This window comes from Meles meles, chromosome 21 (genome assembly GCF_922984935.1).
Source record: "Meles meles chromosome 21, mMelMel3.1 paternal haplotype, whole genome shotgun sequence".
Classification (NCBI taxonomy): domain Eukaryota; kingdom Metazoa; phylum Chordata; class Mammalia; order Carnivora; family Mustelidae; genus Meles; species Meles meles.
Genome location: NC_060086.1, coordinates 40,132,587 through 40,159,845, shown reverse-complemented (window position 1 = coordinate 40,159,845; position 27,259 = coordinate 40,132,587). Strand labels below are relative to the sequence as shown.

Sequence of the window (27,259 nt, the reverse complement as noted above, 5' to 3'; positions counted from 1 at the left end):
AGAAAATAGCTTGTTAACCAGCTAGTATGAAATCGGTGAGGAAGAACAGTTGCCAAATCAAGTCAACCAACCACCTTAAATCAATCCAATGTTTCATTCTTGAGCTGACAAGCTCATTGAGAACCACAGCCAAGACACTAATGGGAAACAGCCCCCACCGAAGCTCAAAACCACACTTACTCAAGTTTACACACCCAGAGTGCCACCCATTGATAATCCACTGGACCCCTAACAAAAGTACTTGAAATGAGGACAGGTGAGCCAATCAAAATTTAAAACCTTACCAATTCCAGGCATAGAATTGGCTTGTCTCCAACACTAGCACTCATGATGGCAGCCCTTTTTTGGATGGAGAACATTAAACCCTAGCATATGCCCATTTTACTAAACTGCTCTTGCTCATGTGTACGTGCCAATAAAAAATGCTGCTGTTGCTTCTTTTTGACATTGCTTTTTAATTATGGCTATCCATACATCATTTTATCCTTGAACAAGACTGGAGAATGGCCCTAAGGCAGAGGCATGATTCTGTAGGAACTAGGCCAACAGAGAGTGGGCTTTCACACTCTCCACCTCTTCCTTTAATCTGCTGTCAAAAACAGAAACTTTATCTCTTTGAGGAGCTTGAATCCATGGGCGGCACTTAAGTTCCATCCGGGAACTCTTTTAACACACAGTTCTACCCTTGTCCTGCCTTACTGACCATTGTCACAGAAATGGAATCTGTCCCCTGCATTTTTTTCCTCACTTCGTTTTCTCCTCTTACTGCTATAGTGGGCTGAATGATTCCCCCCCCCCCAACAAATTATATGTCCATATTCTTATTCTCAGAACCTGTGAATGTTGCTTTATTTGGAAACTAGGTCTTCATGGATGTAGTTAAGGATCTTGACATGAAGAGATCATCCTGAAAATCATTACATGAAGAGATTATCCATGTTGGCTCTAACCCCCTTTATAAGAGGCAGAAGAGGAGAGGACACAGAGAGAAAAGGAGGAAGCAGCATGACCATGGAGGCAGATACTGGAATGGTGCAGCCACAAATCAGGGAATGCTGGCAGCTACCAGAGGCCGAAGAGGCAAGGGAAGATTCTCCCCTAGAACCTGTGGATGGAGCATGACCTTTGGTCTTCTAGCTTCTAGACTTTCTGTTGTTTTAAGCCACCCAGCTTATTGCACTTTGTTACAGCAGCAATGGGAAACTAAAATACCCATGCTGTCAGTTTCAAGTGTTCCAGCTTCTCTTACTCAAGGCCTTGGGATTTGGAGCAGTCATTTTTTTCTCAGTTGCTGTGGTGTCTGGGCTGACACTTTCTCCTTTGTAATCCATAGTCCTGAAACATCAGCATCTGATTTTTCTACATGTTGGAAATTAGCATCATGATAAGTTAGGAAATAATCCTAGTTTTCCAGCCTTCGTTTTTTTCAATTATTTTCATGACTTCCATTTTTCCCCTCTTGTGGAAATGACTGATGTTGGAAGCACATCTTTTTTGTCTCCATCCGTGAGTTTCTTTGCTTTGTTCATCTGTGTTTTGGGGGGAACTGTTTTGGGACTTATAGGAATTTTTCAGTGGAGAGTTATTTCTGGGGAAGCAAGATGGGAGCTGATTAAGGTTTATAGCATCTTCTAACTAGGTTTCCAACGACATCTACTGGGCTTGTATTGTTACCAGCAGCAGGAATTTAATTTCCTTTACCTACCTCTTTTACCTCTTTCAAACTCTGTGTTTTTTACTGGTTAGAGTCACATGGGTGACCTTTGGCTCTCTGATTATAACATGTGATTTGTATATTATACATCTAGTCCAAGGTTTCTTAACTAGGGAGTGATTTTGCCCCCCAAGGAACATTTGGCTATGTCTGGAGACACTTGGTTGTCACAACCGAGGAAGGGATGCGGTTGGCATCTAGTGAGCAGAGGCCAAGAATGCTGCTAAACACTCTATAAAGCATAGGACATCCCCCATAAGACAAAGAATGATTTGGCCCAAAATGTCAGTGGTGAGACATTGAGAACCCTACCCTAGTCTTAAAGATCATCTAAGTACATTTGGCCATGCTTCCTTTGCTCCTGTCTTAGGTAGAAGGAGAGTCATGGATTCATAATGGGTTTTAACATCTATGAGGAATTTTTACCTCTTACAAATTGATTTTGGGATAGAATATAAGCAACTTATCATTTGTATAAATTGTGCCTTGTGCACCTTCAGGGGATACTACCCACATAGCATTCATGAAAATAACTTCCCTAGAATTGTGCTGTATACAGTCTATAGAGTTACAAAATGATGGCTCTAGTTTTGGGGTTGCCCTGGTGGGGTTCTGGAATTAGGAGAGACTTAATTTCTGCCGGGTAGGGAAATTGATCCTATCACTGAGTACCCTTTCAAGAAGGGAGAAAATGTTGAGCAGAGAGGACCTCACTTTTATTATTCTCAACCACCCTCCAATTACCAGAGTCCCCTTTTCACCTCTGATCTATATCTATTTGACTAGATTTAAGATTGTCAAATTATAATATCACAGCTTACATTTTCCATAGCCTTTTTCTGAATCATGGTGGTGATAGCTTCTTATTGTCAGTAGATTCCTTGGGGGAGAAAAATATATGCTGCTGCCATAAGACTTCCTATCCACCCACCACTTCCTTGGCGGGATTTCCTTAGTTTCAGCAGCATAAGTTATTCTCACTGGTCCTCAATCACTTTGCAATAAAAACTGAGATTGCAGAAATGTTCACTGTCATTACCAGTGATGGAGCAGTAAGTACAGGCTTTTGGAGAGAGAGAAGGAATCTGGTGATTTAAACTAGCAGAATGAGCCGCTAACCCTCAGAGAATGGCTTTTCATTTTGGTGAGATCTGAAGGGAATTGGGACAGTTCAGGGAGAGTGGGGGGGGGCATGCTGGGAGGTGGCTGTTTGCACGTGTGGTTACTGAATCCACAGGGAGCCCATGCCCTATGAGCCGCCCCACAGGTGAAGGTGTGATTTGTTGGGACGGAGTACTGGACTGCTGGACTGCACACCCTCATCCCTGCACACCCTCATTCCATCAGGCTGAGGAACCAGGGATAACACATGGGTGTTGTTCTAAGCCGTTAAGTTTGTGGTAATTGGTTCTGCAACCATAGAACACTAATACTTCATTCTATTTTAAGAAACTTCCAGGAGCTGTGGCCAAGCCCCTGTGTGTGTGTGTGTGTGTGTATGTTGGGGGTGGGGATGATGAAGCCAGGTGGGAAGAAGAAAACATCTTTTCTTATCTTTTAATGACTCATTTCATGGGGGAGCGAAGGAAGTTGATTAATATGCAGGCCTGCCCAGTGCCCACTGTTGGGGAGCTGGAGGGGAAATGTTTCCCCCAGAGCCAGGGCTTGCTTTGCACTTGGGAGCTTTGATCCTAGATAGGTGCCCCACTTCCACCTCTTGCAGGTGGTGCTGCGAGGGCTGATACTTGGAGGAAAAATGCACATTCTTTCAAAGATTGTCCCACATGGAGAATTGATAAGGTAGGACATTTAAGAAATCCTTCCTCCCTGAGTTTTTTGCTGAAGACTTTTGTCCTCTCTGCTTAAAGGAGAGAATGCCAGGGAAGAAAGCATGGACTGTGGGTATTTCTCCTAAGCTCTGTCCCATAGAGGAGCTGGGGCGCAGAAAAAGTTTTTGGGGGGACACAGCTGAGTGAGAACACATTTGCCTGTCGGATTCCCTGAGCTGTCAGAGAAAGGAAACAAAAAGGCAGAAGGATCCAGAAGAAAGGGCTCTTCATCTTTCTCCCCGGCAGAGCCACAGAGAACAGGAAACAAACCCCCAAAAGATCTGTGGGATCTGTTGGATCTGGGAACATCGGGGACCTGAGCCTATGTCATGGGCCAAGCCCTGTTAAGTGGCAAGACCTTGGAAACACTTAAGTGTAGTTGCCCACTGTACCAGCTTACAGTCCCAAATGGGATGCTCAAACAATTGTTGAATGAAGGAATGAGTATGTTGGAAACCCTTTAAAAAAACTCTTCAGGAAGACTTTCTTTACCAGCATCAGGGAAAACTGATGAGGGCCATGTGACCTGGGCTCTGGGGTGGGGGCTGAGATATCCACACACCTGACAGCACCCAGCCATGAGGAGGTCCTGCTGCCCAGATGAAGGCAGCAGATGCTGTAGGAGGCCCAGAGTTCTGACCCTGGGCAGCTAAGTCAGTTGTCTTAGGGAGGCTTGCTCATGGATCCTTGTGCCTGGGACATGGCTTTTCCTGGCCTTGATCCTTGCCTGAGACCACCTGGCCCCTGCCCCTTGATCTCTGTCTAGGAAGCTCAGAGGAGTGGCCACATGGCTTCTCGGACCTGAGTCTGCGTTGGAGCTGTGTGTCGTATTGCAGCTGAGATGTGAAGCAGTGTGGCAGGTTCCTCCTCATCACCTCTCTTTCCTGCTAAACTGCCTGGAGGTGTTCGTAAGAATACCAATTAATTAGTTGTTGAGCTAAGAGAGCCCCCTTTATCATATTTTGTGTCAGGCCTATACCACGGAATCTGATGAGGTCTTTGGGTGCTGGCAGCATGAATTTTATCCATTATTTTTTCTATTATGGATGATTCTTTCCCACACTGGAGTCATACAAAGGTCTGCTTGAGCCCAGCTCATGAAGACAAATGCTGGGGATTTTATTGGGACTGGGGTGGTCTCTTGTTTCATTAACAGTATACTCAAGATATATACTTGTTTTCCTGGAAGCTGTGAAGATGGGCAATATTCAGAGGGGTTTGGAATGATTACATAATTATAATCAAAGACACTGGTGGGTCATAGTCATGCTGGAGGGCAGGGATTGAGAAATTCAGTGTCTGTAACAATCCAGAGGTTGGTAAGAATCTTACTTCTGTCCCAGAAAAGATTTGTATGTCTTAGAACCTCAGTGTAACTGTCCTGACTTCAAATCACGATTATAAGAATTGAAGGATTTGATGATGATGGTACCTGCTTAGCATTTTCATAAGCCAGGTATTAGGTTCCACCATTCAAGGCAGGGGTTTTCAGCTGGAGGCCAGTTTGCCCCCTGAGCAGACATTGGGTGATGTCTGGAGACATTTTTGGTTGTCACATTGGGAAGAGGGGATGCTTACAGGCTAGGGATGAGCTTGGCATTCCACAGTGCACATGATATTCCCCCTACCCCACGAGAGAAACATCTGGTCCCAAATGTCAATAGTGCTGGGGTTGAAAACCTTTTCTAAAGTTGAAGCAGGGTGAATGTTCACCTGCTCAATAAATGGCAAGTCTGCTTATAAATAGAGGGTTCAAAGAACATGTTCTTTCCACAGTGGGCGAATTAAAAAGGTTGTTTGGTGTATAGCATTTTGTTATTTGTAGGTAATACATTTCACATGGTCCAAGATCTAAAAAGTACACAGGGGTTACAGTTCAAAGTCTCCCACCCCCTGCTCTTCCTGGAGGAACCAGTATATCCAGTTTCTTGTTTATTTATCCAGAGGTCCTATACATCTCTAAGTAATTGTATGCACATATGTGTACATTTATATTATATGAACACATAAACACACACATTCTTTGCCTCCTGCTTTTGTCACTTAATCCATTTTGGAGATAGCTTCCTATCAGGGCACAAAGAACTACCTCATTTTCCCTTTTAAAGGTAACAGATTTTGCCATTCCATGGATGTCTGGTATTTTATTTAGCCATTCGCTTATGGGTGGCTAGCTAGCTTGTTTCTATTTTTGCTGTGGTTACGAATGCCAATGCGATGAATAACTTCGTATGTACACCATACATCGTTTTCTACCCAGCAGATATTTATCTGTAGGATAAAGTCCTACAAGTGAAATTGCCAAATAAGAAAATTTGTATGTTCCTGATTGTATTGGTTGTTGCCAAATTACCCTGCATTGCAACTGTACCCATTTCCATTCCCCACTGGCAATGAGTGTAGGAGAAGAGTTATAGTGATTTTATAATTTTTAAAATTTGCTCCTACTGTTTATATCTTCTCATTGAAAACCTTCTGGGAATAAATAAAAGGTGGGCATGCCTTATAATATTTTGTGCCCATCATATTCTCAGTGTTCAGGGACCCAGAATCTGCCCATGGGAGATCTTTTAAGTATTACGAAGTTAATGTCACTGGGAAGTAGCACTCACTTTCTCCAGAAAAGGGCTATTTAGTTCCTGTTTCCTGGCACTAATTGTTCCCAAATGACTTGCCTCTCAAAGAGTTTACATATAGGAAAATCTCTCTCAGCAAATATCCCTCTGAGTGGTTGTTCAGCTTTATTTTTTAAGTTTCTGATTCAAGGGCCCCTTTGAGAGTCTGATGGAAGTGATAAAACCCTCTTCTGAAAAACATACCAGCAGTTTTGTCTCATTTCAGAGGCTTCTGGAGCTGCCGTGGACCCCAAGGGAGTGGTCCTCCGGGTAGGGGTGAGGCTCATGCTGTCAGGCACCATTCCCTACCCCATGAGAAGTAGTATCCATGTGGATCCCAGCACTTAGTTCTGGGTGGCTAGGGATACACTCATTCCAGACCTGGCTTCCCTCTTGCCCACTTCTTGGCCAAGTGACTGATGAGTTATTCAGCCTGAACTTTAGTTTTCTCATCTGTGGAATGGGCGCAACACTTGCTTTGCAGTACTTTTGTACTGGAGATACAGAAGCCGAAGCACCTAGCACATGCCCAGCTTCAGACCCATGTTGGAGGAACAGAAACTATTCCTATTTTTACTTTAGTGAAATCCTTTGCATTTTGGCAACTGGGATTCTGGAAGGACCACAATACTTCCTCTCACAGAGACCTTGAACATGCCCTTCCCTCTGCCTGGAATACTTTTCCTTTCTCTTTGTCTCCTGAGGCCTCTTTCAGTTCTCAGTTCAACTGTTCCTTCTCAGCCTTTTCCTGCCTCCAATTTTAAGTCAGTTTCCCTTTCTGTCTTCTGAAGAAACTCTCCTCTTCCTTCTCAATGCCTCTCCTAGTTGTAATGAGATCTGTTAGTGTATTTTCTTGTCTAATGCCTGTCTCCCCCATTTGCACTACATGCTCCAGGTGATCTGTGGAGACTGGTGAGGGCAGAGGCCCTGAGGCAGTTGGGGGCTGGGTAGAGACATAGGCAAATTACCTTTGTGATCTGGAGAGAACCGAGTGAAGGGAAGAGAGATGAGAACGGCCAAAGGAGAGTGGGTCAGGGGCCAGGTCCTGGGACTTTCTGGGCCACAGAAAGATAATTTTGAATTCTCTTCAAAGATCACATTGATGGGGCACCTGGGTGGCTCAGTTGGTTGTGTCTACCTTTAGCTCAGGTCATGATCCTGGGACCCTAAGATCAAGTCCCATGTCAGGCTCCCTGCTGAGCAGGGAGTCTGCTTCTCCGTTTCTCTCTGCCCTTCCACCCCACGCATGCTTTCCCTCTCTCTCTCAAATAAAGAAATATAATCTTTAAAAACAAAAACAAAGGGATGGCTGGGTGGTTCAGTGGGTTGAAGCCTCTGCCTTCAGCTCAGGTCATGATCCCAGAATCCTGGGATGGAGCCCTGTGACGGGCTCTCTGCTCCACGGGGAGCCTGCTTCCCCCTCCCTCTCTCTGCCTGCCTCTCTGCCTACTTGTGATCTCTGTCTGTCAAATAAATAAATAAATAAAATCTTAAAAAAAAAAAAATAACCCAAAACCAAACAAACAAAAAAATCCCCAGAAAAGGCCCATAGAACACTGGTGTTGCTCCAACGCTTCAATAATAAGCCAGGGAGTCATCTAATCTAATCTAGTTTTCTAAAGTTTATTTTTAAATTATTTTTATAAAGTTCTTTTAATGATTTAGTTTTGGGAAAAAACATTAGCCACCGTGGATGGAGGGTGGGTGAGCCTGGGGAGCAGGGAACGGGGGCTGGAGAGGCTGCAGCTATGGTCCTGATTCTCTCTGCAGGCTGGTGCCTTGTAGCCAGCAGGGTTTTAGAAACCATAATATTCTAAGCTAGTGCTTCTTCAGTTGCATGAATTGCCTCAGTCTCCCAAGGGCTGACTGAGATTGGGCTCTGTTTCAGGGAATGACAGATACTGGGGCTTCCACCAGCATTGGTGGACTGGCTACAGATCGAAACTTACCAGAGATGGTGGTGAAGTGGGATGGGGAGGTCATTGTCACAAAGGGTGGCGTGAGGTACTTGGCCTTCACGCCCTCCCGGGCCAGACGGTCCATGTTGGGGGTGTCCACATCCTGGTCATAGTTCCAGCGGAAGCCATCGAAGGAGATCAGCAGCAGCTTGTTGAAGTTCTTCCTCCCGGGGACAGGGTGGCAGCTGGCCCAGCCCAGCAGGACAGACAGCAGCAGTGTGAGGACCCCAAGCCCTGTCATGCCGCGAGCACCACACATCACGGAGTTCATGGGCATGCTCCCATTTTCTCCTTTTTTTTATCTGTGGTTGAACAAAGTCCAAATTGATAATTGTGCCTGAGCTCTGTTGTGGATTAAAACACATGGAGTGTAACAAGATGTCATGTTTTACGTGATGAAAAGTTCTGGAAATGGATGATGGTGATGGCTGCACAACATTGTGAATGCGTTTAATGCTCCTGAACTGTACACTGTAAAATGGTAAAAATGGTAAATTTTATGTTGTGCATATTTCACCATGGTAATAGAAATCAAACCATGTGAAATACTTTGGACTTTTATGTCAATTGCACTATTGTGAAGAATTGAGGAAAAAGACTGGTGTTTTCCTTTGCTCAGTATATTCTGTATTTGTGGGGAGAACAAATTATTGTTTTCATTATGACTCTGAAAGCAGCCACCATGGATTGAGGACCTGAGAGGGCCAGGAACTATATACACATTATCTATTCCATTTAATTTTTTAAAAAATCTAAGGTAGGGTATTGGTTGGAAATTTTCCATAAGAATTTTATTTTATTTTTTATTTTTTTTGCTTTAAATTATTATTTTTAAAATTTATTTATTTTTTTCAGCGTAACAGTATTCATTGTTTTTGCACAACACCCAGTGCTCCATGCAATACGTGCCCTCCCTATTACCCACCACCTGGTTCCCCCAACCTCCCACCCCCGCCCCTTCAAAACCCTCAGGTTGTTTTTCAGAGTCCATAGTCTCTTATGGTTCGCCTCCCCTTCCATTTTTTTTTTTTTTATAAACATATAATGTATTTTTATCCCCAGGGGTACAGGTCTGTGAGTCGCCAGGTTTACACATTTCACAGCACTCACGATAGCACATACCCTCCCCAATGTCCATAACCCCCTCCCCCTCTCCCAACCCCACCTCCCCCCAGCAACCCCCAGTTCTCCATAAGAATTTTAAAAAGTTACTGTGGTTAGATGCACATAAGATAAGATTACCATTTTAACCCTTCACAATGTTGTGCAATTATTACCTCTGTCTAGTTCAGAACTTTTTCATCCCATCAAAAGGAAGCCCTATAACCATTAACAGTCCTTCCCCATCCCTCCCTTACCTAGTCTCTGGTAACCACTAATATGCTTTTTGTCTGCTTGGATTTACCTCCTCTGGACATTTCATATACATGGAATCATAAAGTATGTAGTCTTTTGTGTTTGGCCTCTTTCACCGAGCATAATGTTTTCAAGGTTTATCCGTATTGCGGTATGCATCAACCTTTCATCCTTTTCATGGCTTGTTAATATCGTACTGTGTGGATATGCCACATTTCCTATATCCATTCACCAGCTGATCAATATATTTTTTCCCATATTTTGCCTGTTGCGAATAGAGCTGCTATGAATATTTGTTTGAATACTCTCTGCTTTCCACTTAATCTTTGCAGCATATCTATGAGGTGAACAGCTCAGAGAGGCTATGGAACCACTTCAAGTTCACAGAGCAGAGGTGAACTAGAACTGTAATTTTTACACTTGGCCACATGGTTGCTGGGAGTGGGAGGGGTGTGTTAAATTCCCCAAAGACACAAATTGCTTTGAATACTCTTAAGCATCTGCCCATTCACCCCACACTTTTTGAGCACATACTACGTCCTAGGTGTAAGAGATAGAGAAAGGTTGCCTTTGGGTGGCTCAGAGTCCAGGGGACAGGCAGACAAGTAAAGTGTTCCATGCAATAGAAGGGCCCTGCTAGAGATGTGCATGAGGAGTGATGTGGGAGCAGAGGGAGAGGGTCCCAACCTGGAGAAGCTGGGTAGGGGAGGGTTTTTGGAGGAGGTGGTGCTAGCCTCGAGTTTTGTAGGCTGGGAGGAATTAACCTTTTGGAAGCACTGTCACTCAGCCACTGATCTGGACATGACAACATCTGCCTCTGGCCTCTTCCTGCAGATACATGGATGACATTTACCTTTGCACTTTTAAGAAAGATCTGTACCTTGTATAAAGATGTCATCAATGGACAGGAGTTGAAGGTCTGCTTAGGTAGTCAGGGGAAGTTTTTGGAAGATTTTTGTCCTGACGTAGGTGTACTGAAGGCTGGATACCAGACCCAGGTGGATAACCTATTTTCCCCTTGCTGAAATTGCCTGGAATTCTGTTTCAGGTTTTTGCTGAGGTTGAATCTTTGGGGTGAAGAAGTGGTATGTCAGGGGAGCTCTATTTTTTATCTGTATACCTTGGCTTCTCCTATTAATTAGCGTATGTTTTGCTATTTGAGTGACTTGCATAGAATTTTGTGATGAGTATGCAGCATTGTGGTTGAGTGTGTTTTGAAGCTTTCCAGGTTGAGCATGTTTTGAAGCTTGGGTTCACATCTTGATTCTGCCACTTACTATCTATGACACCTTGGCGTAAGTCCCTTAACCTCTATGTCTCTGTTTTCTCTGCTGTAAAAAGGAATAATGATGTATTTCCTAAGGTTGTAAAACTTTGATGAGATACTGTACATTGATTGGTAGGAATGTTTACTGTTAATGGGATATCCATGTTCTCCCCCTAATTTCCCAGCCCCTTTGTAATTAGAGCCTATGTGCTGTGAGTGGAAGCCACATGTATCACTTTCAGCCTGCATCTGTCTAGGGATGGTATCTAACCATTTCACTCTGTCATCCCCTGCCACCCCATTAACTGGAAGACTTGTGTTAAGATGATAGGCTTTCCATCATTCTGGGTCTCTGAGTGACCATATGGAGCATAGTCTCTAGCCAATCCATGGTAGAATGGAGTGTTGGAAATCAACCTTTGTTGCTGAGCCATTTGGATATTGGGGTTCGTTTATTACTGTGGCATAACCCAGTCTATCCTGGCTAAAGCAGCAGGTAAAGTATTTATGTTGGTCCCTAGCAGTATAAGTGCTTAACAGTTGTTGGTTGCTTGTAGTGTGATGATAAATTGCCCCTGAAAGTTTTGTTATTTGATTTGATGATGCCAATGATACTATTTTGTGCTTGGACAAATTTGACTTGGTATTCCTTGGCATTCCACCATGTGGGAGGGACCGATAATTGAGGGGCAATAAAATATTGTTATCTGTAGTTTGTATCCTTGCATACCCTTGGTGGCTATGAACAATGTATACTACCCTTCAGAAGGCCAGACCTGGAGCAGATTTGCTGTTGATCCCAGAACTGGGACTGTCCAAGGAGAGAATCTTGAGTCCCTGGTGTGTAGATTCTCCAAGGTGACTAGAATACTTGTACTCAGTGATTTGGCCCTTTGAGAATTATATAAAATTATGTAATTATAATCAGGTAGGCCCTTTTGGGGACAATCTATACATATCTCTATATTTTGGAAACACAGAAAAAAATAGCAGTCATGCAACAGTCTGCCACATCCACTGAAACATTCCTGAAGTGCCATATTTGGTGTAATTAGCAGAATTTGGTAGAGGTGGTTGGCTACAGAAAATTCTCATTATGGTCACTGTGATGCTTATGGTCACAGCATTGTAGTGTGCCTTGGTTTCTTTTTGGTAAGTTTTGGTTTGGAAAGCATAAACCCATCATTTGTTTATTAAATATTTATTGAGCACTTTGGATGGAGTGGAGGATGAAATATGGAGGAGAGAGTAAATCTCTTTTGGCCACTGTGTGTTTAAGCTGTCTAGTACTCAGCTGTGGGACATGAGGCTTGAATGTCTCAGTTCCACAAGCATCTTCCAGCCATGCCATCCTGACTGTCATTTTTTCTTGCAAGTGCAGCCATCTCTGGTTCTTAAAGATTTTATTTATTTATTTGAGAGAGAGAGAGAATGAGAGAGAGAGAGTGTGAGAGGGGAAAGGTCAGAGGAAGAAGCAGGCTCCCCCATGAACAGGAAACCTGATGCGGGACTCGATTCTGAGACTCCAGGATCATGACCTGAGCTGAAGGCAGTCGTTTAAGCAACTGAACCACCCAGGTGCCCCCACCCATCTCTGGTTCTTACCTTCTTTTGTGTGGTTCATATATTAGTCATGGGAACTGTTATAGAATTGCAGTGTGTTGTGTCAAACTTAAAGATACCATTAAACTTTGTTAACTTTCAAGAATGCCATTAAACTTTTTGGGGTGTCTGGGTGGCTCAGTTGGTTAATCATCTGACTCTTGATTTTGGCTAAGGTTGTGGTCTTGCAGTTGTGAGATGGAGCCCCATATTGAGCTCCCTGCTGGGTGTGGAGCTTGCTTAAGATTCTCTTCCTCTTCCTCTGTCCCTTCCTCCTCCCTCTCCTAAAAAAAAAAAAAAAAAAGAAAGAAAAGAAAAGAATACCATTAAACTTTTTAGAGAGATCTGTGTATTTAAGACAGTCACTGGAGTGGAGATGAAGAATTCCAAATAGATTTTGCGAATCATCCCAGAATGAGGTAATAGGTAGAACTCTTGGTTGCTCGTGACAAAAAAACCATTTCTTATTAGTCTGGGTAAAAAGAGGGACCATGTTTTAGACTGGTTTTGCCCTGAAGCACACCCTGAAACAAGGATAGGGTTCAGGTAGTTTATTGGGAGGTAATCCCAGGGAGCATCACTAGGGGGGTGGGGAAGTGATTCAAGGAAGGGAAGGAGGCCAACACGGATGTTTCAGTCTTGAGTGTATGGAGTGCTAAGATGATGAGTACTATGGGCTATGGCATGGCATCTGCTACAGGTTTTTTAGGGCATGATTTCCCATGTCACTGAAATCATTCTGCAGAAAGGCAGGGATGCAGCCGGGTTCCACAAGCAGGGACTCACATAACAGCAGATCTCTCTATTTCTGTGTCTACCTTTGTTTGCATATCACCTTAATTTTCTTTCACTCGGGACTGGTTTTCTCCATAAGGTGAGGAATGTGACCACAAAAGCTCCTGTTTTTCCTCATTCCAGAGTTCCTGTCATCACAAAGAATGACTATATTTTCTGGTTCCAGGTAGGGAAATTAATCCAGGGAAAGAACTCTGATTGTCCTATTTAGATCTCTGGACCAATCAGCTGTGACCAGAGGGCAGGGTCATAGACCCTCATGGAAGTCTTCACCAGAGCCACATGGCTGGAGTAGGAAGAGGTACGGATTCAGTAGAAGGGAGGGGTGGTCGGCTGAGAAAACAACAGATGTCTGTGAGGTAAGAATCTAGAATGCATCCTGTTAAGCCTAGTAATTATTGGGACTTAAAGAAACTTTTAAAATATAAAGTTTCCTTTTAGTTCTTTCAGGTTGATTCAGCAGAAAGGAAAAACCTATATGAACTGAACACTTCCTGTGCACAGGTTGTTGCTATGGATTCAAATCCTTATTGATGGATCCAAAGATCAATGAATTCTCAAGTGATGTAAACTCTCTTAGGGACTGCTTATGATGGGCCGAAGTTAAGTAAGAAGAGAATTGGCATGTAGGAATTCTAATTTCTTTCTTCCATTGCTTAGGTCTGGCTGGCAGTTATGCACCTCAAAGGAGGGTTGCCTAAAAAAGGGTGTGTGTATGTGTATGTGTGGTAGGTAGTTTCCAAAGATGAATGCAACATCCCACAAATGCTCTTTTGCAGTGTGATTGGGAAACATTCCATTAAGAAGTGGAGTCATTTCCTTCCTCTTGAACCTGGGCTGGCCTGTGACTTGGTTTGACCAGTAGAATGTGGCTGAGGTGATTGTATCTAACTTTTGGTTCTAGGCCTTGAAAGTCCCTGTAGCTTCCCTTATTTTTGCTTTCTTGGAAGCCCTAGGCTCTCTTGCTCAAGAGGCTATGTGGAGAGGGCCTCTGGAGGATAAGAGGCCATGTAGAGGAAAACTAAGTTCTGTAACCAATAGCCAGCATCATCTGCCAGGCATGTGTGTGAGGCCATTGTCAACCTTCTAGCGCAGCTGGGCCTCCAGCTGCAGGCAGCCACGACAGTGAGCCCAGGTAAAACCAGCAGAGGAAATGACCAGCCAACTCATAGATTCGTGAGAAATAATAAATTGATGTGGTTTAAAGCTACTTAGTTTTGGGTGCAGTAGGACTAGCCCACGAGGGTGTGAGCATATGGGGTCTGCATTTCCCATCTGCTGAAGATCCATAAGTTCACAGAATTCAGTCCAGAGCTGACTTATTTCCTTAATGTCCTCTTTTTTTTTTTTTAAAGATTTTATTTATTTATTTATTTGACAGAGAGAGAGATCACAAGTAGGCAGAGAGGCAGGCAGAGAGAGAGGAGGAAGCAGGCTCCCTGCGGAGCAGAGAACCCGATGCGGGGCTCGATCCCAGGACCCTGAGATCATGACCTGAGCCGAAGGCAGCGGCTTAATCCACTGAGCCACCCAGGCGCCCCTCCTTAATGTCCTCTTGTTTGAAACTTCTATGAAAAATTTTTAGAGACTTAAATTTTTAGAGCAGTTTTAGATTTACAGCAAAATTGAGAAGAAGGTATAGGGATTTCCCACACATTCCCTGCCCCTCCACATGCACAGCCTCCCCCCACCCATCAACATCCCCACCAGAGTGGGATATTTGTTACAATTGATGAACACATCATAGTCACCCAAAGTTCATAGTTTATATTATAGGTCACTCTTGATGTTGTACATTCTGTGGGTTTAGACATCTTCCATGAAATTTTCACAGATTTGGACCATCTCAGGGAAATCTCAAAGCTCTGAAATTATTTTGCACCTTGCGCCTTATGAATTCCTAAGAAGGCTCTGACATAAAAGAAAAATTTTACAAGCGTATTCTTGTGGCTTCATTTCAGCAAGATTCACATCATGTGTTGAAATAAGTGCTAGTGTTATTCTAGATCACGTTCTTGAAGACTCACGTGGCCTTGGGATTAGCAGGTTTCAGACATCTGTGACATACCGGGAAGTGTTGGTTCAACTGGAGTGGACCCTCGTCTCTGGGGACTTATGTACTATTTCTTTAAGAAAATGCTACTGCCTATAAATCCTATAAATCTCCCTAAATCTCCTACAAATCTCCACAAACACAATCCCAGAAACATTGATGAAATACTACTTTAATTGAAGATTGTACTGAAGAACTGCACTTTTGTAAAGCTCCTTGCTATATGGCCACATCACTTTCTCCTTCCTCCCCAAAACTTCTCCTCTCCACTGTCTCTAGCCACAGCCCTTTCTCCAGCCTCATTCCGCCTTTCAAAACACCTTCAGCTTGCATGCTTCCTTTAACAAAATCTCCATCTAAACCTGCATACCCCTGGGGGGCACTGTCCACTTACCACATATGGACATCCACCAACATCATCTTCACTACTCCAGGCAGGCATTCTGGTGTGAATTCTATGCCTGTTGGAGAATTTTTTCTTATACTCAGTCGATCCCTTATCCTGTACCTTCAGTCTTCTGCCCTTTGTTTGACACCGTGGGCCACACTGAGCAAGTTGAATTCCTGTTTCTTGCAGCAGGTGTTTGAATGTGGCCATATTCCACTTATTCTCTTTTCTCCCTTTATCCCTCCCTCTATCACTCCCTTCATTTTCTAGACCTGGGTTGGCCTACCTTTTTTTTTTTTTTAAGATTTTATTTATTTGACAGACAGAGATCACAAGTAGGCAGAGAGGCAGGCAGAGAGAAGAGGATGCAGGCTCCCCGCTGAGCAGAGAGCCCGATGCGGGGCTTGATCCCAGGTCCCTGGGATCATGACCTGAGCCAAAGGCAGAGGCTTTAACCCACTGAGCCACCCAGGCGCCCCTGGGTTGGCATACTTTTTCTGTAATGAGCCAGAGAATAAGTATTTTAGACCTTGCAGGCCTTACAATCTCTGTCACAACTACTTAACTCTGCCACTAGCATAAAAGACATGAAGAACAGCCAGACAGTACATAAATAAATGGATGTGGCTGAGTTCCAATAAAACTTTATTTATAAAAACACACATCAAGTTGGGTTTGGCCCACGAGCCATAGTTCAGTGACCCCTGCAACCATTCTCTTTAACCTGAACATCTCTAAATCTTTTCACCATTGGTTACTTGGTGTGGCTTTGATTTTCTTCCCTATTGTAGTAACTGTTTCCTGAATGCCTGTTAGTTTGTCCTGTCTCTTAAAATATGGCCCCTAGAACAAGATGCATCATTCTGCAAATGCTATAATGTAATACTCTCTCATGCCTCATTCTGAGCAGGACAAAGAGAACTTGGGAACTCCAACCTCATGAACATATGGTGACCTTCTCAGTGAAGGTTGTAAAACTGTTAATCCACAAGGTGGAAGGAAAGAAACTGGAAGCATGCTCTGTCCAGCTTGAATTTAACATTTGATGCACAGAGATCTCTGACTTTTCTGATAGAGATTTAAAGGGGAGACTTGTCCACAGAAAACACCTTCTATGCCCCGATGAGGATCCAGCAGATAATCTTGTGAGCAGAACTCCCTGGGAACTGAGAGGAGGAGAAGAGGTGGTGTTAGGAGAGTGAAAAGGTCAATAATTAAGGCTATGACCGTCTTGGGAGAGGCGAAAGAAGAAAATTAGACTGCCAGGCATGAATAATGAGAAATCTTTGATGGAATTAGCAGTGCAGAACAGATACTAAAGGCTTCTTTATTCCTCTTCTAGTCAAAAGTTTTTGCTTAGACTGGATAGGAGAAGAAGCGAGTATGTTGAGTATCCCCTTTCACTAAATATGGAAGGAGGATTTTGGAAAATGTCTCGGAAGAAAGAGAGACACATAGGTGTTCCTTGGAGGTACACAGAAGCTGAACCCCCTCTTAGCATAATGGAAGGATTGGGAAGTGGGGGATGTCATTCAATCAGGTCTTCACTTGTCCAGCAATATCACCTTTTAAATGTTGGCTGTTCTCGTAACCTAGTCCTGACACACTTCTCTGCTCTCTCTAGACTTGCTCACTAGGTGAGCCCATCTATCCCCATAGCTCTAGCTGACATTTCTGGGCTGATGACTCCCAAATGTCTATCTCGGGCTCAGACTTCTCTTTTGAACACCAGACTTACACGTCCAGTACTTTTTCTTGTTTTTTACACTTGTCAACAAAATTGACATGTCACATTTAACACATTCAAAGCCACCGAAGCCAAACTCTTGCTTTTCATCCTCTTCCCTCCTTGTCCCCAACCCAAGTCTCTCCTATTCTTTAAGTGACACCACCATCTACCCAGCTGCTTATTCTTTTTTAAAGATTTAAAAAATATTTTATTTATTTATTTGATAGACAGAGATCACAAGTAGGCAGAGATGCAGGTCGGCGGGGGGGGGGGGGGACCAGGCTCCCTGCTGAGCAGAGAGCCTGATGCGGTACTCAATCCCAGGACCCCGAGATCATGACCTGAGCCGAAGTCAGAGGCCCAACCCACTGAGCCACCCAGGCGCCCCTACCCAGCTGTTTAAAGCAGTAAGCTAGGCATTGTCCTCTTTTGCCCTTTACCCCCATCATTAAGTTCTGTGATTCTAAACTTTATCTCAGGTTGTCTATTCTCTCCATCTTTATGGTTCCTATCTTAGCTCAGGACAGCACCATATCTCATCTGGGTTATGGCAGCTCCTAACCGGTCTTCCTGCTCTTGCCACAGCCTTCAGCAATCCATTTCCCACCTGGCAGGAACTAAAGTGATCTTAGGACTCCTGCTTTGGCTTCTCATTGAGTGGAGAGTAAAATTGAGTCCTTGAGTCAATTGAGTCAGTCTGTGGGCTCCTGCCCTCTTCTGTACCTCCTACCTGCCTTCCTCCCCTTTGCTTCCTCTTCTCCCATCACCCCAGCCTCCTTTCAGTCTTTGAACCCAGCAAGCCCCTTCCCATCTTAGGACCTGCTCTTCTCTGGGAATGACTTCCCTCAGCTTCTCCCCAAACTAACCTCTTGTCCTTTATGTCTTAGCTTAAATGTTGTCTCCACAGAGAGGTCTTTTCTGACCCCCTTTATGAAGTGGATTTCCTGTTACTCTCCCACCTCATCTTCTTGCTTCTCCCTTTATGGATTTTCCTATTTTCTCATTTTATATATTTATTATTATTATTATGTCTCCCCACTAGCCCATGAGCTCCTCAAGGGCAGGGCCATGCCTAACTTCTTCATCATTGGATGCCAGCACCCAGCACGGTACCCAAAACATGAGGGCTGCTCAGTAAATAAATCCATTTTGGAAAGTTACGTAAACAGAGAGTTACTTCTTTGAACTACACACAAGAAGCTTGAACACTTTGTGCTTTTCTTAGTCAGACATTTTGTGTGCAATTAGGCATACAATAAATGATGACGGGACAACATCTGTGTCTTGCCTGATGTTCATCACCAATCACTACATTAGTCAGTTGTGTCTCTTTTGACAGTTCTGTTTTCAACCTAATGATTTGTTTCTTTTAACTTATGGCTGTTGGCTTTTTTGGGTCTGTTTGCCTGACAGAGTACAGATTATGTTGGTATTTGCTCTTTTATTTATAATGTCATTAACTTAAAAAATGCTTTTGCTTTCAGTAAAAAGCCCTAGTTAGCGAAGTGTATTAGTAAGGATGGTTTGGGTTATGCTGTTGTAACAACAATCCCTAAATCTCAGCTCTGCAGGGCAGCAAGGTTTATTCTTGGTCACGTACATGTCCAATGTGTGTCTGGGCACTGTGGGGTGGTCTCTCTGTTCTAGTCGCTTAGGGATCTAGGCCGAGGAAAACTCCATCTGTATATGTCTGCTTGACAACCATTGTAGGGGGAAGGGAATGTGTGAATCAGAGTCTCTTAATTCTTCCACCTGGCGGTGGCATAAGTTACTTCTTCTCATGTTTCACTGGACAAAATAGATCACATGGTCATGCCTAACTTCCCTGTGCCTGAAACATGACCCAAATAATTGTGAACAGCCTTGTTGACTACTCCCATCAGTTACACAGAAGACCTCATTTAAGTGTACTTATTTGTGATTCCCCTGAAATTGAAATCCATTAGCTTTCAGAAGATATGTGCATTTCCAAGCTGTTATTTGGTACTGTTTGGTTTCAGAATGTCAGACTTAAGACTTTTGTTAGAGGACTGTGTGGTGTGATGGTTAAATGCAGGCCTCTGATGCTAGTTCGCATACGATCAGGTGCCGTTTCTTCTCTTCTCTTCTCTCTCTCTCTCTTTTTTTTTAAGGTTTTACTTATTTATCAGGTGCTGTTTCTACTGCTTCTTGGCTGTGTGATCCCTAGCAACTTTTTTACCTTTTCATGCTTCTGCTTCCTCATGAATAAAATGGAGGAAATAATTAAAATAATTACGATATTATTATTATATACTTTTTATTTAAAATATCTATATAATCTATCCCTATGGGGATAGCTCGGTATTTCAAACATATGGGTTCAGAAATAGTATTTATTATTATTAATTTTGGTAGGTAGTTACTAAATTTTCTCAAAACCAGGAGTTCAATAACTGAATATTTGGTTGAGATCCATCATTGAAGGAAGTGATTTCTGAAGAGCAAGGCTGGGGGAGGGGGCAAAATTTAATGGGTGTTTTAGATTGTGGACTTCAGTTGTATGCGCCTGGGGCTGAGTTCTAGCTTGTGCACCTTTGCTAAGTTCTATCATTTCTGTTCACTGACTTCACTAAATTCTATCGTTTCTGTGGGCCTCAACCTCATCTGTAGCAAATGGAATTAATAGCATCAAATTTTCAGGCTGTGATAAAGATTATTATGTAAGAGAGAATGGAAACTTCCCTCAGTGATCAAAAGTGGTGGCTTACTTCTATATTAATTTTCTATTGCTTTATAACAAATTATTACTGGCTTAAAACACCACCAGTTTATTATTCCATGTTTTCCATGGGTCCTGAGTCTGGTCAGGGTCTCACAAGGCTGCAACCAAGGTGTCAAATGGGGTTGGAGTCTCATCAGAGGCTTGGGGTCTTCATCCAAGCTTATCCAGTTTGTTGGCTGAATTCAATTTCTTGTGGGTGTTGGGCTGAGACCTCAGCTCCTAGATGCTGCCCCTCTCCACAGACAACTCATAGCATGGTTGTCTGCTTCTTCTTGAAGGCCAAAAAAATGAATCTCTCTGAAACGTCACCTTCTTTAAAGGGCTCACATGATTAGGTTAGGCCCACCCAGAATGATTTTCCTTTTGATTAACTCCAGGTCAACTGATTAAGGACCTTAATCACATTTGAAAACCTCTTTGCCTTTTTTGCCTTTCCCGTGTAACTCAATCATACTCATGTAACTCATGTTACATGTAATCCCATGTCACTCACTGTTCACACTCAAGGATGGGGGGTTATAGAGCACATGGACACCAGGGAATGGGGATCTTGGGACCATCTTAGAGTTCTGCCTACCACACTAAACTTCCTCTATGAAGAACAGGTGTTGGAGGGGGAATTATCACAGAGGAGCACATCCAGAGGTCCAGAGAGCCTGATGTTGGGTTCAGATGGAGGAGGCCAGGAGGAAGTGTATAAAACTTTGTCCATTTTTGCTTCTGTTGAGGCTGTGCCTTCCTAAGCCAAGACCAAGTTTAAGACCAGGTTGTTTAGATTTTTCTTCCTTCCTCCCCACGCACGCCTGTACTCTCCCAGATCTCCTGCTCCCAACCAATCCTTCAGCAATGAGGTAGAATCACCAGGTGCCATGATCCGAGATGTAGGTGAGCAATAGGCGGAGTCAGGACAGAGAAATTCCCACAGGACGTCTTCCCCGTGGCTTTGCAGACTGATGGCAAAGGAAAAAAACCTCAAGTGAAAAAAATAACTAGAGAGAAAACGAATTTTAAGTGGTGATGTTTTTTCAAAATCTGCCAGATGTCAGAGGCTCTTTGAAATAAAACAAATGCTGTCTCAGTTCTGCCAAAGGAGGCCTGCAGGAGCCGATGTGCTGTGCCGAGAACCGAACTGCCAGCCACCTGTGCAGGAAAATAGTCTCTTCTTGCTCATGGGGCCATGGGGCACACTTGATAACAAGCAAAATACAAGTCAAGGTCAGCTAGAAACAAAAAGCCACTAGCCCTGAGGTCTTTAAGTTCCCCTCGGCAAAGCCTTGAGCATGGCAGGATCACTCCCTGGGAGCGAGCTAAAAGGGTCATTCTGAGACCTCGTTCAGAAGGCCTGTGACAGATGCCCACAGTTTCCCTAATGGGACTGCAGGGGAGCAAATGAATACCCAGGGAGGTGTTGAGCTGGCCCGAGAGCCCCTTCACTCCCTCTGCAAATCCAGCTCTGTCTGCACTTTGAAATTGCTCTTAGTACTTGTCAACATCTGCCCTACAAAACGGATGGAAATTGCTTCCTTGTACATCACTGCCAAGCAAGATGGAGAAGGACCCTCCTCTGTCAACAAAAAAGGTGGCATGATAGAGTAAGATGGAGTGTCAGTTTGGATTATGAAGGATTCTTAGAATTGATATAATTCCAGAGGGGGAGGGGGAGCCTCAGCCAGCCTGGGTTTGGAATGACATTGATAAAGCTGCTGGTGCTCAGTGGGATACAGATTAGAAGAAGCCTTTGTCCTCGCCTGATGCTAAATGGGCTGCCTGTAAGATGAACTAAAATTCAGAGTTGAAAAACAATTGCAAAAGACCACATATCATTGAGCGTTGTTGATAAATGTTAATGAGACAAGAGCAAGCACTGAGATTGGGCAGTATTGATTAAGAGAGGAAATAAAATGCGCCGAGTGGTTCTTGACAATCTTAGGCAATGACTGCATTTTGTTTAAAGTATCTCTTGCCATAGCATACATCCTTGTAAATCTGGTATGTGATATATGCTGTTGTCTCCTTCCCTTCTTCCCTACTCTTTCTATTTCATTCATTGTTGCTCATTCATTCATTCAACAAATATTTGAGTCCCTATCACATTTCCACACAGCACCAGGTACTAGAGTTACAAAGGTGGGCAAATAGACAGAGTTGTTTCCCTTGGAGTTTACCTACCGTGGTAAGAGGGATGCTTTAAAAGGCAGTTTCAAGGGGGGCAGTGGCTGGGTGGCTTAGTTGGTTAAGCTCATTTTGGCCCTGGTCATGATTTCAGGGATGGGAGATGGAGCCCTGTGTCGGACTTTATGTTCTGAGAGGAGTCTGCTTGAGGATTCTTTCTCTCCCTGTCCCTCTGCCCTTCCCCTCATTCTCTGTCTCTCTCTAAAATAAATAAATAAATATTTCAAAAATTCTGATTTTTGGGCGCCTGGGTGGCTCAGTTGGTTGGGAGACTGCCTTCTGCTCAGGTCATGATCCTGGAGTCCTGGGATCAAGTCCCACATGAGGCTACCAGCTCCATGGGGAGTCTGCTTTTCCCTCTGACCTCTCCTCACTCTCTCATGCTCTCTCTCTTTCTCAAATAAATAAGTAAAATCTTAAAAAAAAAAATTCTGATGTCTAACTTCTACTGAAAGCTCAGAATACGTGGTGCAGTCAGCCAAAGCTGAGGGCTGGCTATTCTCTACATGGGGACTCAGTTTGCCCTTGTCCCCATCTAGTCCCTTGGGCAACTGATTCAACAACCCCAGTTGTCACGGTAATTCTAGTGTTTATGTAGCTTTCCTCCTTGGGGGGGGGGGTGGTATTGAAGGAGCAGGTATGCCCCTCCCACATTTTCTACCTTTCTGTGTTTGCTTTCCTCCATGGCTGCTGTAACAAGGTACCGCAAACCAGGTGGCTTAAGACCACAGAAATTTATTCTCTCAACAGTTCTGGAGACAGAAGTCCAAAATGAAGTTGTCGGCAGGGCACTGCTCCTTTGGAAGGCACTAGAGAAGCCTCCCTCCTGCCTCTCTCCCAGCTTCTGGTGTCCCCCTCAGCGTATAGCTTCACCTCTCCAGCTGCCTCCATCACACGTGGTCTTCTCCCATGCCTCCTTCATGTCTCTGTGTCTGCATCTTCCTCTTCTTCTTCTTGTGAAGACACAAGTCATTGGATTAGCTCTCCCCCGACCCAATCCAGTATGACCTAATCTTAACCTAATGGCATCTACGAAGATCCCATTTCCAAATAAGGTCACATTCACAGCTGAGGGTGGGGGGGATAGAATGGGGGAGTGGAGGGTGGGGCTGGGGCATATCTTTTTAAGGGGACACCACACGGTTAACTCCACTCACTTCTAGCTCCCCATCTCATCCCTCCCCATTCCAACTGCCTACACCCCACCCTCGGAAATTCCACTCTGTCCCCATGCCATTGCCTGATGCTTTTTTTTTTTTTTTAAGAATTTATTTATTTGACACAGAGAGAGAGCACAAGCAGGGGGAGTGGCAGGTAGAGGGAGAGGATGAAGCAGGCTCCCTGGGAGCCTGACGCAGGGCTTGATCCCAGGACCCTGAGATCATGACGTGAGCTGAAGGCAGAGGCTCAACCCACTGAGCCACCCAGGCACCCCTGCTGGATGCTTTTTTAGCATTCTTCCTCCTGGCCCTGCCCCATTCCTACTCTTCTTTTAATCTCAACCCAAGCCTTACCCCGCCCCCCTGCACCCATAAAAGGCCCTTATTTTTTCCCAAATTATACCCCATTCCTTGAAACTGCCTTTTAAAGATTTATTTTATTTATTTTAGAGAGAGAGAGAGAGAAAGAGAGATGGAGAGTGTTGGGGTGGGGGAGGGCCAGAGGCAGAAGGAGAGAATCTCAAGTAGACCCCATTCTGAGCGCAGAGCCTGATGTGGGGTTAATCTCGTAACACTGAGATCACTCCTTGAGCTGAACCCAAAAGTGGATGCTTAACCAACTATACAACCCAGGTGCCCCTAAAAGGAGATTTAAAAAAAAAATGCAGAAAGTCCTCACTTTTGAATATTGGTGACTAATCAATAAAAATTTAAAAATGCTGTGCAGGCAAACCCAAACAGGCCTGCAGCCCTGATTTGGACAGTGTTCTGACTGTCTGAGGCCTCATGGGAGAAGTTTAAAATATGAGAAATCATCTATGTAGTCACACACAATTTTTTTTTTATGGACAGTATAAAATTGACTAATTTCCCATTAACATTGAAAAAATACACTGAAGAAAGACTCTGAGTGTTGTATAAGGAGACCTAGAAAGACTGTCTCAGAGACAGCTGAGGTTTGTAATTGTCCTTCTCCCAAACTTTCTAAGGTCCATGTCCCTACACATAGAGAGGAGTTGAGGCCCTATTCAGAAGACACTGGGGACTTCAGACTTTAATGTGTATGTACAAGTCACATAGGGATCTTTTTTTCTTTTGTAAAGATTTATTTATTTATTTGAGGGGGGAGGGGCAGAGAGAGACTCTTTTTTTTTTTTTTTTTATCATGAAAAAACTGTATTTAGATTTAGCCAGCTGGACTCAGTTTAGATGATCCCAATTTTGTTGGCAACATCCAAAGCATCATAGTCAGGGGCCAGTCGAACGTATGCCTTCTTCTCTCCATCAGGCCTGATTAAGGTGTTGACCTTGGCTACATCAATGTCATAGAGCTTCTTCACAGCCTGTTTGATCTGGTGCTTGTTGGCCTTGACATCCACAATGAACACAAGTGTGTTGTTGTCTTCTATTTTCTTCACGGCTGACTCAGTAGTCAGGGGGAACTTGATTATGGCATAGTGATCAAGCTTGTTTCTCCTGGGGGCGCTCTTTCGAGGGTATTTGGGCTGCCTTCAGAGACGCAGAGTCTTGGGTCATCGGAACGTAGGTGATGTGTGGATCTTCTTTTTTTTTGTGACTGTGGACGCCTTTCAGCACCGCTTTCTTGGCCTTCAAAGCCTTTGCTTTGGCTTTGGCTTTGGGAGGGACAGGGGCTTCCTTCTTAGCTTTCGGCACCATCTTTGTAAAAGGGATTTCCCCAGAGAGAGACTCTTAAAGCAGACTCTGTCCGCACTGAGCATGGATCCTGACACAGGGGTCGATCCCACAGCCCATGAGATCATGACCTGAGTCAAAACCAAGAGTCTGACGCCTAACCAACTAAGCCACCTAGGTGCCCCTAGGGATCTTAATAAAATGCTGATTCTGATTCAGCAGATCTGGGGAGGGGGGCTGAGGTTGGGCATTTTTGACGAGCTACTGAGTTGGTGCCAATGTCAATGCCGACTGGTTTGAGAACCTCACTTTGAGCAATGACGTTTTCAAGGACCTGGGCTACCACTGTGCACATCAGAAGAGAAGTTCCCTAGCTGTGACACTCACTGCCCTTAGCCTATCTCCCCACTATCTGGGGATGGATGGGGACCTAAGTGGGAGAGGTGGGAACCACAGGTACCTTAACCTTTTGGAAGCAGGGAGTAGGGAACATTGCTCAAGGTGCCAGAAAGAAAGGTTTTGGGGAGGTTCCTCATGCTGCCTTTGGCTCAGCGGATGGAGTCGTAAAAGAGCAAGTCTGAAAGTGAGGAAACAAAGGAATTTGGAGAACCAGCTGCCTTCCCTGGACCAAATTCCAAGTTTGGCCTGTTGGAACCCTGTTGTCTCTGTCTCACCCAGGCTTGGAGCATCTGGCCTCTCTTCCCATGCAAACATTTTTCTTTGTACTCTTGGAAGAATTGGACCCATAAATTGAATCCACCTTCAGGCAGTTTAACTTGCATGGCCAGCACTTACTCAGCAGATAACCACCAGCCTCATTAACCTTGGCTCGTTCTCAAGAGGTTTTGGGGGTAGGGGGTGGGGGTGGGGGTGGTGATGGTCACAGAGCTTATGAATTATTCTTTGATAATTCCTGAAATATGTTGGGGGAGCAGAGTCCTTTATTTTGTTGAGTAAATATAGTTGGTATTCCCAATTTGTTGTATTGTTGATGTATGCATACATGTGTGTTGTGTGAGTGTTGATGTGCATGCACTCATTTAAAAATTTATTTATTTGTTTGTTTGTTTATTTGTTTATATTATGTTAGTCACCCCACAGTACTTCATTGGTTTTGATGTAGTGTTCCATGATTCATTGTTTGCATATTAATACTCAGTGTTCATTGCAATACGTGCCCTCCTTAATACCCATCACTGGGCTAACCCGTTTGAAATGCTGAATCGTGACTTCTTCCTGGAGGTGTCTCTTATCCACCTGGTATTGCCAGGAGATCTGAAAAACCAGTGCCCTGGGTTCTGTGAACAACATGTTTCTCAAAATGTGGTCCTTTGCCCGTCTTTGTGTAATCACCTGAAGAGCTCACTAATACGTAGAATCCTGGGTCCTACCAGGGACCTGCTATTAGACTCCCAGGAATCTACCTTTTCATGAACCTACCCCAGTGACCATGATGCACAAGAATATGGAGAATCACTGCCAAAGATGAGACTTAGAAGGTTCTTTGTGCATGTCAGCTGGGTCTTTCCACTTATCTTTGGGTGGTTGTCTTGCTTTGTGATATATTTTATATTACAAAGTATTTGTGTTTCTCAGGGATTACTGTCTGAGTTTTTAAATGATCACTGCGGCCCAGTGTTGTGACATTCGCTGCTCACTTTCATTTCCTCATATTTTGTCAACAGCCCTGGTTATCCTCTGGGGACTCTTGCCTCCTCTACTTTCCCAAGGTCCTACAGCTGCTGGGTAGTGGAGTCAGGATGCAAGCCCGGGCAGCCTGCCTTCAAAGTCTGCGGTCTTATTCACTGTGGCATGTGTAACAGACACTGCAGGGCCCCTGCCTACTCGTTCAGCACTCACATTCCTTTGTATGCAGAGGTTCTTTCTGCACCCCTGTCCTGCTCGGTCAGCCAGTGCACAGGGTAGAGCAGATTACCTGGAAGTTACCGTGCCAAGAGCGGTCCTCAGCCAACCACCGGCAGGGGTTCGTTGTCTGCCTTCCAGCTTCCTGCCCCTTCAGGAGACAGGGTTCAGAGACATGCCGTATATAGTTTCCCTGAATTGCCCAGTGCAGCTGAGCCCCACTTGCCCACAGCAGGGCCTGCTTATCACACTTCTAGTATTGGCTTCTTCCTGTCAGCATCTTATGTCCCCACTCCCCTATCAGGGCTTCTTTTAGGATCACCTTCCATATCAACTATTTGTACCCAGACCCTTATCTCAAG

The 27,259-nt window shown here is 44.1% G+C and overlaps 1 protein-coding gene across 1 annotated transcript in view; it reads right to left on the bottom strand.

The window, feature by feature from the left end:
- Positions 1 to 8,399, bottom strand: part of LOC123933719 (ectonucleotide pyrophosphatase/phosphodiesterase family member 7-like) — a 28,847-nt gene extending 20,448 nt beyond the window's left edge. Inside the window, exon 1 of the mRNA XM_045993196.1 lies at positions 8,108 to 8,399. Coding sequence (XP_045849152.1) covers positions 8,108 to 8,393 — 286 coding nt within the window. The 5' untranslated portion in view covers positions 8,394 to 8,399. The remainder of the gene's footprint in view (positions 1 to 8,107) is intronic.
- Between the last annotated feature and the right edge of the window lie 18,860 nt (positions 8,400 to 27,259).